The sequence below is a fragment of the Amphiprion ocellaris genome, chromosome 16, assembly GCF_022539595.1.
Source record: "Amphiprion ocellaris isolate individual 3 ecotype Okinawa chromosome 16, ASM2253959v1, whole genome shotgun sequence".
Lineage (NCBI taxonomy): Eukaryota > Metazoa > Chordata > Actinopteri > Pomacentridae > Amphiprion > Amphiprion ocellaris.
Window position 1 is genome coordinate 25893958 of NC_072781.1, and position 14624 is coordinate 25908581.

Sequence of the window (14624 nt, forward strand, 5' to 3'; positions counted from 1 at the left end):
GACTACATGCTGTAATTACAAAGTCTTACAACTAGCAATTGAGCCCTGGAGGCTATTACCGTCTTTTATATATGTTCTATGATTAACTATGTTTTACGGCTTACTCAGATCACAGTAGCACACTGCTCAGCTTCAGCTTGTCTGAGTCACCAAACTGGGGCCATGTTGACCACCATTCACTGTAGCTAACTGTGGATAAATACCTCATAGAACCTCATCTAACAAAATAAAAAAATATTTTTTTTAAATAGCCCTGTAACATTACCCCCTTTGGTCCTTGTATTTTTTTTTTAAGTTTCCACCTGAAAAACAACAATAACAAAAAAAGAAACCACAAACATACTAGGGCTCTATGGACAGGAGATGTGTAGGAAAATTCAATTACAGGACCCAGCACATCGCTGTAAAATTTTTTCAATGAGTTTGTCTAGTGTGGATAAGTAGACATCTCTAGACTGCAGTAGACTATTTAAGGGATCAAGGTGCTAAGCAAAAATCAGCTGGTACAGCAATCAAATATACGTGACACGATCAAGACTCCAAAATGGAAGCTCTGTTTGATACAAAGTAGTCATTTCCTGTATAGTGGTAGCTTAAAAAAAATACATACTAACTTAATGTTCCATTTCCGTGAAATTGGTGGCATACCACCTGCACTGCTTACATGCTAATAACATGTCTGGTGCAGCCACTTTCACTGATTACAGTAGAAGCATAGTGTCAAGGCAGTCGCTCCACGAATGGCCTGCATATGCTACACAGTGTAGCAATGGAGTACGTCTTTGTATCCCTAATCACCTCGTCTGAAAAGCTGAAGTATGAGGAATGACATAAGTAACACTGGCATGCTCTCAGGACGGCTGTATGGTTGCATTTTGCCATTGCAACAAGCCTTTTAATGTTAGAATTCCACTAAAGTTCAGGTTTAAACAGTGAATTGTTCTTTATATTTCTACATTTTTAAATTTGTGATGATTGACATATTCAGTCACTCCAAATTTACAGGTATCTTCATGATGTTTTAACAGTCACAAAGAGGCTTAATTGTTGTAATAGAAATCACTGCTGTATCTTTCAGACCTCCTCCTGCCGCTCTGCTGCGGCACTAATCACCTGCCATACAGAAATACGCATCATCGCTCCTGGTCTGGAAATTCCCCCTTTTCTGCCATTTAAAGGCTCCTCTCTGAGTGCAGCGTGAGTGCACCGCTCCGACCAGAGAAAAAAAAGCAGGCTGGGAGCATAAATATGTAGCATTTAATGTAAAGAAGAGGATAATAGAAGAAGGCAGGTTTTGCATGTGTTTAAATGGGAAACCTGGTGGGCAGCTGGCGCTTCAAGGAGCCGAGCACCGTTGAGGAATGCGACTCGACGTGGGGGTCGGACTCAGAGAGCGACGAGCCGGCGGCTGAAGATGACAGCGGCATCTCCGACCCCGTCAGCCCGGCGGAGAGCGAGCGGGCCGCGGGACACGCCGGAGATTCGTCCCCGCAGGTACAGTGGTGGTTTGGTGACATAACGGACGGCATCGTATGTGCCACCGGCGGCACGGTTTTGGCAAGGCCGGGACACAGTAAGGGCAGCCGCGTCGCCCCCATGCATGCAGCTGACGCCAAAGTTCATTCAAAAATATGTCAATTTGCTGTAACCTTGGTCATAGGCAAATATGTCCAGTCACATGTGTGAACTTTACTGATCCTGTGCTGCTCCCCACCACTCTGTACACAGAGCTGCCCAGATGAGCTGCTGTCTATTGTTGTGTGCCATACTAGTGTGTGGAGATGATCAACCTGCTGACATGCTTACTGCCTTTTAAACAACATTTTTTGGGGGGTTATTAAAGATAGCTACTACTCTGACTGCGTGCTTAGGAAGATTGAGTAAAATGTTTGATTTGATATTGCCTCATGAATATGATCCACGTGGCCTGGATGCTCAGTGTAGTTGACTGGATTGTTATTAGACTACTTCACACTGTTATATAATAGTAAAACCAGCATTTTCTAACAGGTTGTAGAAACTTCAGCTCTTTTTGTTTGATTATTTCAGCTTTCTTAAACCAGACGTCTCTTACATTTGCATTTTTGTCCCCGAAAGTTGAAAGGCAGTTTGCAAATTATTGTAATGTGATGTTGCTGATTAGATTAAAACAAGCAGCAATTAAGTAGCATGATGCACTATTTATATAGTCTGACACCTGTGTTTTGGTACGATTTATACACTTACAGTTTATGTTAAAAGTGAATCTAATGCGATCAGACCTAGTGGAACACTGCAAGTCTTTCTGACCATTGGAAGTTAACATGACCCAGATTAGATTTCAGAATCAGATCTAGTTTCTGCCGTCCTTTTGTAGCAATTGCACAGCAGCGCTGATGTGAATTGTCCTCCTTTGCTGGAAGAAATGGATGATGACAGTCCTCGACCTCAAAAGCACAGTCAATGCTTTTAATTCAGCTGAATGGCAGATGAGTGTTACACTGCATCTGTTCAGACATGGGATGTTTTTATATCGGACTTGCATTTGAACCATGTTTTTTTTTCCATTTTCTTTTTTATTTCTATCTGTCTTTCCTTCTTACTTCTGCTCTCAGCTGACTGACTCCCCGGAGTCTGTTCCGAAGATGAAGAGGAGTTTCTATGCCGCCAGGGACCTCTACAAATACCGCCACAGCTACCCGGTACATTCACACACACGTACATGCGCCCCAAAATGTAGAGAGACAATATATTTCTTTCTCTCTCACACACACATATTTATGTTGACATCCTGTGTGATCTCATTACTGTGTGTTTGTGTGCAGAATTATAAAAAGTCCCGGCAGCCCAATGAGTACCGTAACCTGCGCTTCTATCTGAACAAGATCCCTCTAGTACCTGATGGTAAGACTGACACACACACACACACACACACACACACACACACACACACACACACACACACACACACACACACACTATGCATGCAGACCTCTGAGCACTGGAGAGAAGTGATGTTGGTTCTGGGCTCGCTGAGTTTTGTTTGGCTAAAGGTCACGTTTGATAGAGAAAGCCCAGGAGATTAGCTGACTGGTCCAATGTTTAAACACACAGACACACACACACACACACACACACACTTTCTTTGGAAGTGTGTGCAGCAGCTAATTAGCCCTTGTCTCTTCTCAGGTATCTACATCGAGGAGATTCTTTCTAAGTGGAGAGGCGACTACGACAAACTGGAGCACAATCACACCTACATTCAGTGGTGAGACATTTCAGCAGTCTGTTTGGATGTTCATGTGCAGCAAGATTGTTCGGGGCAGAGTACAAGAAAAAGCAACTGCTTATTTTTTCTGTTCAGTTGTCAAGCAAATGCCGGCAGAAATAATGTGAGGACATTAAGCAGAATGAATTAGAAATTGTCTGTCCACCTGCTGTGAAGTTTTATGTTCTCATCGCATTCTTTTTGGAAGCAGTGGGTCATAGATTTAAGACAATTTCAGAATTTGTCACTTGTATCTAGCTACCATTTGCTCCATGGGTGGGCTGAAAGCAATGTCTCTGTGTGACTTATCAATGTTTTCAGCTGGCTCTTTTTAAAATATAAACCTTTTAAGTTAAATTCATGCTTTTTGCATCAGCATGTTTGCAACAGTCTACCTGCGTTTGTGTGGTCTGCAAGGTAATCCATGACATGGAAAATAGAAAATGCATTGCAGTTTCAGGCTTGATGGTCTTGATTTATGGAAGTCCAAACTAATAGCAAATAGCAGGACAAAGCTGATATCATTAGCTTCAACCCTAATACTGTAGGAGCAGCTTTCATGCAATGAGAAAATACATTTACAGAGTTTTACTGAAATGTAACTTGGAAACCCACAAACGACTGCAATTAGCTAAGTAAAGCTCTGTTACTACTCTAGGTAGTAAAGTAGTTAGCTGAACATGCTAACACCTACATGCGAGCAGACACATTGTCCCCTACACTTTTGCTCCTGTGTTTTTGGGAAATAGTGTCTCCCAGAATCTTTGGATGCAGAGTATCGCTCTACATAATACAATACACATTTCTCCACAAGTCACTGTTCAGGAGAGGCAATACTTTCCTTTATGTACTTTGCACTGTGAACTGCTGTAACAGATGCTGAGAAATGACAAAGTAACGGTCTACATTATTTGGGAAGCAAATGTGTTTTCAACCCATCCATTATATCTTGTGTTTTCTTATTCCCTTTCTCGTGTGCCAGGCTGTTCCCATTAAGAGAACAAGGGCTCAACTTCTACGCACATGAACTGACTCAGGATGAGATTAAAGTAAGTAACATACAGTGTTTTTACAGTAGATCAGGTCTGTGTGGGTTAGCAGGTGCTGTGCTGCACTAAGACATGAGGACATGCCTTTCACCTGCAGCCTCACAGCAGGGTATAGCAACGCCATGCTGTGCTGCTGTGGTCCTGCAAGGTAGTAGGGCTGACCATGGCCAACCCATGCTGGTCTCCTCTCCTCCGCTGTCCTCAGTGCCAAACTCTGCTGCAAACTACAGAGATGTCTGTTTTGTAAGGTCTCTCTGTTTTCAGATTTCAGTATTTTTGCAGCTTCTACCTAAATATGTGTCGTCTGGAGTCTCTTTTCACTCGAATGTCCTTGTGTACAATCAGATTTAAGTCTTATTTTATTGTTTACTCGTGGCTTTATTAGAGTCACTACCAAATATTTCCTGCAGTTGCAGCCCAGCACTGAAAGTTTTCCACTGGTGAAATAATGAGATGCTTTTATTTTGAAGAGGATGCACTAAATGCAGTGTGTTTATCACAGTTAGGAGCATCTTTAAGAGTTCAGGTACACTGTAGTACCTTTTTGGTAGTACAATGGAAAAACCCTTGAAACTAACCCAGCAGTACCCCTCCTTACACTGGAAAAACCCTAATGGACAGAATATACAGTTTCTGTATCCGGACACAAGTTCTGCTTGTCTGATTTGTCTACGCTTCCTCATTGTGTAAGTGTTTGCTATGGTTGAGTGAAATGACAGCTGTTGTATTCAAGATTACAGCTGTTCATTCCCCTTTACGCAAATCAGTCAAACAGGGACAGAAACAAACTGCGGCTCTAAAAGAAATGCTCTGGGAAATACTCAGTGTTTTGGCCGTGAATAAATTTCACATCAGTTTGAGCAATACTGATGTCTTTGGGAGTTTCCATACTCAAGTGTTTACGTCCCAAGTGTATTTGTTTAGGAAATACTTGATTTCTGTATTTGTATTTGGCTTCAAAGTTAGTTTTTCTAGGGCTTGTTTTGAAATTCATTTATGCTTCCATTGTTACTTGGTGCAAATCTGTCTCCAAACCAAATTCAGATGTGGTTTGGGTGAGACTAGAGCGTGTTTACACGTAGCTTTAATGTCCTTCTGTTCCATCTGATTACCATCTAATTACCCATGCAGAAAGATGCTGTTGGGCAGTACCTGTCGGTCGGTTACTGACGTGTTGCATTGAATCTTGTCAGGAATTCCAAAGCGCTCGGGAAGCAAAGCGAAGATTTCTGGCGGCCTATTCCCTGATGTTGGACTTCTATGGCATCAAACTGCTGGATAAGAGCGGTAATGTTGCTCGGGCTCCCAACTGGCAGCAGCGCTTCCAGCACCTTAATGAGTAAGTAAACACACACACACACACACACACATAAAACCCCATCGTACAGCAGCTTCGGGGTATAAAATTGCATCCAGATTTTGTGAACTCATCGCTTGGTTGCCAATTGCTGCTTTTGTGTCTTTAGCAAGGCAATCATTCTAAATCCTGTGCAACCTAATTGTTCCTCTATCAGCAGCCAAATGTGAAACAGCACGTTTTAAGCCAGCAAACAGATGGTTTAAGAGTAATTTAGAGGAAGATTTCCTTTCCCTTCACATCCTTTTTTTGATAGTTTCTTAGCCTGAGATAAGTCATTGCGTTTTCTTGCCAAAGAGCCACCTGAATACCTCATTTTATAGTTTGTACTGAAGTATGTGTCTGTCTTTGTACCCAGCACAGTCTCAGGGCTGTTACTGCAGCCTCCTCAAGTCACAAACCTCCACTAAACCTAAGTGTCTTATGGTAATTGTTGCCGTTAATTCCCAACCACATGAAAAACAAGAAATTCTCCACCATTAAACAGCTGCTCAGTACAGTTTTATTTCCCTGTCTTGCTTTTAATTTCCCATTAAAAATGCTGGAAAAGCTCTGCATCTGGTTTCTAGATTTCTCTCAAGGCAAGTAACCACAGTCATTAAGGAACAGGTCTCTGTATTCTTAAAGACCCCATCACCATCCCTATGCCTCCATTAAGACCAAAGGCCAAGCACTGCTTGGGCCCATTTTCACATGCAGTATTTTATAGTTCATAGTCAGTGCAACAACATATGTGACTGATTCCTTCTAAATGTTACCAGTAGATGTGGGGTTGTCCGTCTTCCTGCGTGTCAGTCCTGTGATCGACTGGTGACCTGTTCACCTTTCGCTCTGTGACAGTGTGTGCGTGATGCTGCTCATGCAAGGCTTCACAAGGAGCGTTGGTCCAGCCACGCATTTGAACAGCATTAGACGTGGAAATGGCAGTTGCTGTAGTGGATAGATTAGTTAGAAAAGGATATGTAATAGAATGAGTTCCTCAGCAAGGGGGTTGGGAGAACGAGAGCTTTGTTCATTAGAGAATTGTTGTCAAAACTTACCACAACTTTGCCCTGACATGGCGGCAAATTGGTTTCTTATATACGATTACGGCTGAATTACCATAGTATGTTTGAAAAGCAAGTCATCCCAGCCTCCACCTCCCACTTGCAGTAGCACTGGACACTGCAGATATCTGCAACAATCCCTTTGCTGAGTCAAAACTCTAACTCAGGATATCTGGAACTTTGACTGTACAAAATTCTAGTTTGCAATATCTAAATGTTATTGTGAGTAGTTCTGACATAATTTAAGATATCTTAAAAGACCAGTGTAGGTATCTTGAATTGAGGGGATTTTTAAGCTAGAATCAGAATTAAACTGCAGATATCTGAAACTGGATGTACAAATATAATAATATTTGAAAATGTCTGAAATGAGAAACCCCACACTTATGAATGATACAAGTGGAGTCCTTTCTCCAAAGAAGAATCATGACGTGGGTATCTGAAATGTTCTTAGATTTGTATATATCTAGTTTTGTTATTAAATGTTAAAACAAATGTACAAACTTAGTATGGACTGGAATGGGTACTTCAACTGTACCAGTCTTTATATCACAGCAGACATTTTGATTTGTCAACATTAATGAGGCCTCTGTACTATTCATGTGTCTTGGTAACTCATGATGATGTGACAGTGTCTTAGCTTGTTAGCTTGTTGAATACCCCGCCACTGCTTTTCCTATTGTGACATGTCAAAAAGTGTTCTTGGAAAATGCCCTGTTATGCACAGTAGATCATCCCGATTCATCATATTTGTTTACCTACTCTTTTTCCTTTAAAGATCCCACCACAACTACCTGCGGATCACTCGCATCTTGAAGTCCCTAGGCGAGCTTGGATATGAGGCCTTCAAAGCTCCACTGGTCCGCCTCTTCCTGGAGGAGTCCCTGTGCCATAACACCCTCCCCAACATGCAGCACAGCGTCCTGGAGTACTACGTCTACACCATCCGCCTCCCAGCAACCCGCCGTCGCCTGCTCCGCTACGCCCGCCAGCACTACAGGCCTGCCCACGCCTTCCTCTGGGGTCCACCACCAAAAAGGCGAAGTGGTGGTGTTGGTGCTGGGGGCAGCTTGAGTGCTGGTAGCAGTGGAATCAGAGCACCTGCTCCAACACCAGAGCAACCGAGGAGGGGGGAGGAGAGCACCACCTCCACATCTGGAAGTAGCGGGATTATTGTGTCTTCCCATGATGCCATGATGTGCCAGGACCTGGCTGGAGGAGGGCTCAAGGGCTGCGCAGGGCTTGGTTCCAGCATGGCAGGACTGGAGGGAGCGCTGATGTTGGCAGGAGCTAGAGGAGAGAGGAATGAGTACAATGAGATTGTTCCTTTGTAGGGAATGTGGTTTTTAAAACAGAAAAAACAGCAGTTTTTAAAATCAACCCATTTAATTGTAAGGAAATAAACTTCTGAAGGACCGCATATGTAGGTCATGTAAACCCAGGGTGAGGGCAGTAATACAGGAATAGTTGTTTGGACTGTTAGAAACACATCATTAGAATCAGTTCAGGTTAAGGGCTCACCATACACTCTGATAGTACGTCACTGCAAAATAATCAGCTTAACTGTATTGAGTATTATAACAGTGGGCTGCAGCGTTTGTGGAGGTAGGCAGCCATATCCAAAATCCCAAAACTGTCTAAACCAGTAGAGACCTAAATTTGTTTTATGAGGCTTTTCCTCATCAGGGCTAGGATCACAACACAGAAGACTGCCTTATTTACTGTTTTGGTCTGGAAATGAAATGTGATGACTGATTCTAAAGACAATTTTAGAACCAAAGGTATCTGCTTATTGACAGGTTGGGGTTGCAATGGTTTTGGGAAACAAAGTCCTGCTTATTCATCATCAGCTCCCTACAGCAACAAGCTGGAGTGGGTTCTCTGTGCAGGTGCTGTAAAGAGAATATTGTATAGATGTAGATCAGAAAGATTTTCTTTTTTCATTTCCATTGACAGGAAATAGAACCGGCAAAAGAAAAGGCCTAAATATCAGCAATACTTTGAAACTGGACTTTTTGAGATTGACTTGAAATCCTCACATTGTTGTTAACAGCAGTCACAGTTCAATTCTGTATCTACTCTGCAATTTTTTTTCTCAAAAAATTGTATAGAAGTATAAAGCAAAAAATAAAACTTGTTAGTGATTTGATTTCTTCAAGAAACACTTATGAATAGAATGGCTTTTGGTGACATAAATACCTTTAAATTAGAACTGGCAGCACAGAGGTCCACTGACAAACTGGCTGTGTGAAAAACAAGGGATAAATATAATATATAACAATGAGCTAAAGGCAAAGAAAATGTCTGCTGGTCTTTGAAAGGCAAAGGCAGAGAGCAGTAACTGGGGAAAAGGTGAAAATTGTACAAGAGAGTTTTCTGCCATAAATCCTTAATTTCATGCTGTTCAAGGCAAATTTTTCGTCATCAATGACATTGCATTAACATCATTTAAATACTGCTCTCTGTGTTTCAGTTTAAAGGGTGCTCGGTAAATGAAGTATTTACTAACAAAATATGTACTACCTTAGCCTTGTTACTCATTTGAACTAACAAGATAGGGTCACACATTCACCTTTAAGTCACTTTAAATACCGGTATATGCCTTAAAGGCAGCGTCATTACAATACAAAACAATACAAGAAACAATGCAGAAGACACAAACTATATTGCAACAAAAGCATTATAGTTGAATCACAGGTTATTATTTTTGATTCTCCGGGTGTGCCATGCAGAGACCAGTCTACCTGGTCCACCTGCAGCCGTACACCCTAGAGTGAGACAGAGCTGCATGTATTTAGATAATCCAGTGCAGATAATGAACTTTACTTGCTATAAACCATTTCTGTGTGCATGTGCAACTCAAAGCAGCAGTGACAGTTACTGCTGCTAGCTTTTACCAGGACTTCCTTCTGAAGAATTCGTCTAGTATTACTTTTCTCTCTGTGGCCTAATGAAAACGATTCAACTGCTGCAAAATTTGCGTCATATTACAAACTCAAATACTCAAAGCTGGAGGATCGAAAATGTTTTTAAAATACTGGAAACGAGAACATTAGCCGCAGGTCATGCTATCCCACCAGCTAGCTATAATTACCCAGAGTGGAAGAGGAAAATGACATATTTTAATGAGATCATGTTTTTGTGGTGTCTTAAAATATATACAGTATATTAAAAAAATGTCTGACTTACATCCTTACTTACTTTTCTTTAAACCAAATATGCAGCTACCATTTTTAATAAGCAGACAAGCTAATTTAGAGTCTGTGAATATGCTTTAGTTTCTACCACTTACAAGGGGTTCAATTTAAGCTATATTAGCTAGCTGGTGTTAGCAGTTGTGCCAGCAAATTACTGTAGTTTAAGGCTGTAACTTGTTGAGAAAAGTCAATTGTGAATAAATAAGAACTAATACATAATAGGTAAAAAATAAAATATTCAATATACCCTTGAATGTTACAACATTCAGCTAGCTGACGAGCTAATTTAGTCAGAGTGGTATTGTGTGCCGTTATTGTGGTGCAAATGAAGCTACATCAGCTATCTAATGTTAGCAAACAACTATAGTTTAAGGTTGTAATTTGATATGAATAAAAAAGAAGTAACACATTGGGTAGCCTAATCTTAAAATACACTGAAGAATTGATGCTCTGTACAATAGCAAGCTATCAGGTGCAAACAGTTGCGCATTAAAGCAGCCCTGTCTTCATTAACCTTTTTCTATTCATCTGTGGTGCTAAATTCCACCTTTTTTTTCTCAGATGGTTGGTTCAATGATTATTCTGTTCAGTGAGGCAAACTAATTCCCTCCATTTTTGAATTAATGAAGGGAACAAGAATATCCTAGTTGTCTGAACCTAACCTAAGGGCACACAATGGATCAGAATGTGTTTAATGAAAGCTTTTCACTGGAGTTGACTAGTTGTGCTTCTAAACCATGAATAGTGAATTATTTTACTCTATGTTCAAAATATGACAGCTGTTCAGTGGTTTTTATGGCTAACACACTGATATTTTTTATGATGCTCGTTTTGATAATATGTGAGTCACAGCCACAGACTGTTGTGTCACCTAAAAGCCTTCTATACTTAAGTGAAAATGGTAATTCAGTGTGGATTGTGACTGAAGTTAATGTGATCAGACAGGTGATGTGTGGTGTGTGTTGCACTTTTTGGACAATCTGTGTCTTCCTGTTAAAAGCGCTGTAAGTTTTTCCAAATGGTTGCGCATCATTAACATAATAGATTGTTCTTATATTGTCTAACCTTGCAATAATTTCAATTAATGATATGTAAAATTGAACATCTGTATTATATATAGTTTTCAACCATAGTGTAACCTGTGAATTTGACACTTAAAGACATCTAGGTCTAAGTTTGTAGAAGTCAGGTATTCAGTATCTTAAGCTTAGTTCATTCGCTTGCCAAACAATAATAATCCCGCACAAAAATAACACTTCACAGCGAACTGCACTGTTGTAAGAGTGCAGGAGTCATGTAGAATGTAGAACCCTACAGTAATTTAACCCTCCTATGAAATCAGACAATTTTTTTCAGGTCCGCAGTGTTAAATAAGATCATGTCATTACTCCTCAGCAGTACCTTGCTTGCATTTACTTTTTATAAAAGGTTCGACACATCAGGAGATGCACAATAGTCTGTCCAGTCAGCCGACCAGACAATACAAGTCTCTCTTTTTTTTTTTCTTTTTTTAAAAAAAATTGTAGGTATCATTTGAAACAGTTAGATATGTGTTCCTGGTTGCAATAGATAGAAATATGTGAAATTAAAAGCCATGTGAGGTGTACGACAGACTGATCGGGGTTTAAACACTTCTTCCTGACTTTGTCAGCTGTTCTTCCTGTGGGATATGGCCTTGTTTATAATTAGCTGACACGGTGTCTGCATTGCTACCCAGCCAAGTGTATCTGATATAATTGTAAGAATACTTTTCAGGTGAATTGTATGATACCATGGGCTGACATATTTAAATTTTTAGTATACTGTACATGTACATATATATATATATATATATATGTGCGAGTGTGTGTGTGATATTCTTAAGTGCCTCTTTTGTATTTTTTATTTTTATCTGTATGCTGTAAGAAGTGTCTTTCCCAACTTATTTCCTGTACAACCTGTTTTTTTGTACAGCATTTTTATATTTACATTATTGTCTGCATTATAGTCATATACAGTGTGAATATTAATGTACACTAACAGCAGGAAGTAATCCTATAATTGGTATAGAGGAGAGGTTAATACTATGTAATACTTGAAATTGTTTATATATGGTTTATTCAATAAAATGTGATTGTTCTATAGATGAATAACACTATGCTTGCTGGAGACACCAGTTTGTTTTTTCAGTAGACTGGCCACAATAACTGGACATTTGCCCTAAAATGTGAATTTTGCCACACCTAACTCCAATAAAAATGGAGCTGTGAATCAAGAATTTTGCCATTTGGATGTGTTTGACGAACCATAAATAGCATTGTGTATTGTATACTGAGTAAAGCTGCTGAAACAGATATGTGTTGTGGGTACAGAACTACTCTGAAAGTTAGAATAATCCTATTGATTGAGCTAAACCTCAGTGGTTGGAGGCAAAGGACCACAGTTTGTCTGCCAAAGGCTCAAAAGATATCACTGTTTAGCTCACAGTAGAGGATTAGACTTAGCAAAAGGAATCACCTTTAAATACTCAAAATAACAAATTATCTTCCTGATCCCTGAAAACATCACTGATTTCAGAACCAATTATCTGAGTGGAACTAATGCAATGTTGATTTATGTACACTGATGCCACATGTTGTAATATGTACCACAAAAGAAAGAAGATGGCTCCAGAGAAAAGGGACAAATGGCTTCATGTTAGAAGATCTGTGCTGGCTTAAATGCACTGTTGCTAACTGTTGGTAACCAGATAGCCATATTTAATTCAAGTAAAGCACCCACTTCCGAAATTTAGTATTACCATTTAACTCATATAGTCCTGTATTTCAAAAATGCTTGAAGCAGAAAAGCTCAGGAGGGAGGGTGAACTACTAAGGACAGCTGAAGACACTTTTTTCACATTGTCTATTATTTAAAGTCCAACTAAAATTAAACTCTCTATTACAACATACATAACTTCTCCTGTACTATGTTGAATTAAGAACAAAAACCTTGAACAGAAAGTGAATATCGTGACCTAGTGTGCATTGCACATTACTCTGCCAAGGAATGGCGGAGTTATGTGAGGGCATGGATGAAATTTTCAAGGAAAGTCAGAAATGACACAGGGACCTACCTCATTAAATTTTCTCAGTGATGCGGCTTATAATCTGGATCCGCGGATTTGTTAAGAATTTCCCATTGCTAGATATCGCTGCCAGCACAGCGTCGCTGTAACCATGATGTGAACACCCTCAGTTACCTGCTGACATCACATGATTGAGATCCTACTACAAAATGACTTTGATTTATCAATTGGAAATCATACAAAGAACAAATGATTAAACTGTGGGGGTGCTTCTGAGTCCCATCAATTCCTACATATTTAGGTCACGCAATGTAACAAACCCCAGCCAGATAATGGTGGAGTTCCTGATGTTTCACAAAGCCTGTATTTACGTTCAGCCGTCAGCCTTATTTTGAACACAAATTCACCTTTCTGTCCTTCACTCCTTTCTTCAGGAAACACCTTCAGAACTTGTCTCCATTCCAGCTAGGCGCTTCTAAGTTTAGACATCCTTTGCTAGAAAGCAACAGCGTGGAACTGTTTACTTTCAGCTTCACGTGAATTTTCGGGCTCTTCGGCAGCGTCTTGCGTCATGTCAAGAAACCGCTTGACATGACGCATGACGCATTAAAAATGCGCCTTCAAAATAAAAGCCTGGAGGGAATGGTTATTTTAACACTAGCAAAACAAAGGCTTGCCAAAATGATGAACTGATCAGCAGACCTTTATAAGAGTCATTTACACGCGATTCGGTATAAATACATAACGTGCACATGCATAACACATGCCTGTGCTCAGCACAAGGTCATTTTTTTTTTATTAAAGATTTCATCCGTCGGAAATGATACGTCAACTGAGCAGCCTTGGCAGAGTACTGTGCTCTCAGCGCTTTTCTTGTTTAGAATGCTGTCACTTTTCAAGGCTGTCACAAGCTGATGTTAGCTTAGCAACCACACTGATGTCTGTAGTGCTACCTGACAACAAATAAGCCACAAACTTAGGGGAAAAAAATCCACATTAGCTTCCTTTTTAACTAATGTCTCCTTATCTATTAAATAAAGACACGTTGCATCAAATGTCTTGACATGTTACCAAAACAAACAAGTGAACTGATAATACCACAGAAAATTGGACTTTTATGCAGCTTTTCGAGGGTCTAATGGAAAAAAAAATGCCATAACCAAGTAACATGGAATGCATTACTGCAGAATGAATGATATTTACTATAATTACTGATCTGGGTAGACTACATCACAGTAAGTGACTGATAATGGTAGATATTGTATGTTTATGATATACATATATGCATGCATATACAATATGATACTGGCTAATTCACTAACGCGTAAAGTTAAGTTAACTTTCAGGTGGAACAACATAAACTTTGGTTCCAGTAAAATATCAGCTAGCTGCTGAAAATATGGCAAACCATTTTAATATTTATTAGTTAGACTGGATATGTAGGCTACTGCAGATATCTATATTTTCGTTGTTCACTCCAATGAACAAAGCTCTGGTTTTCCGAAAATTTCTCACTGATGAGCTGTAGTCGTTTAGCCATTTTCAAACAATCTTGTCCACCACAGCATTTGTCATTGCTCCTGCTAACGCTGGTAAATTCTTTACTTGTCCAATATCCAGCGGGAAGCCTTACATGAGCAGCATCATGTACTACAATTCAGACTGGTTATGATGACATTTGA

At 40.0% G+C, this 14624-nt stretch overlaps 1 protein-coding gene and 1 long non-coding RNA gene across 2 annotated transcripts in view; one reads left to right on the forward strand and one right to left on the reverse strand.

The window, feature by feature from the left end:
- The window catches only part of LOC129350872 (uncharacterized), a 31252-nt gene extending 17754 nt beyond the window's left edge, over window positions 1–13498 (reverse strand). Inside the window, exons 1-2 of the long non-coding RNA XR_008604441.1 lie at window positions 13350–13498; window positions 5449–7989 (exon numbers count right to left, since the gene is read on the reverse strand). This is a non-coding gene — a long non-coding RNA (uncharacterized LOC129350872). The remainder of the gene's footprint in view (window positions 1–5448; window positions 7990–13349) is intronic.
- On the forward strand, window positions 1166–12033 carry ogfrl1 (opioid growth factor receptor-like 1). Its single transcript, XM_023273320.3, has 7 exons — window positions 1166–1494; window positions 2595–2681; window positions 2805–2883; window positions 3169–3247; window positions 4230–4296; window positions 5490–5635; window positions 7478–12033. The coding sequence occupies exons 1-7, from the start codon at window positions 1309–1311 to the stop codon at window positions 8031–8033; spliced, it is 1200 nt and encodes a 399-aa protein (XP_023129088.2). The 5' UTR covers window positions 1166–1308; the 3' UTR covers window positions 8034–12033.
- Window positions 13499–14624: the final 1126 nt, after the last annotated feature.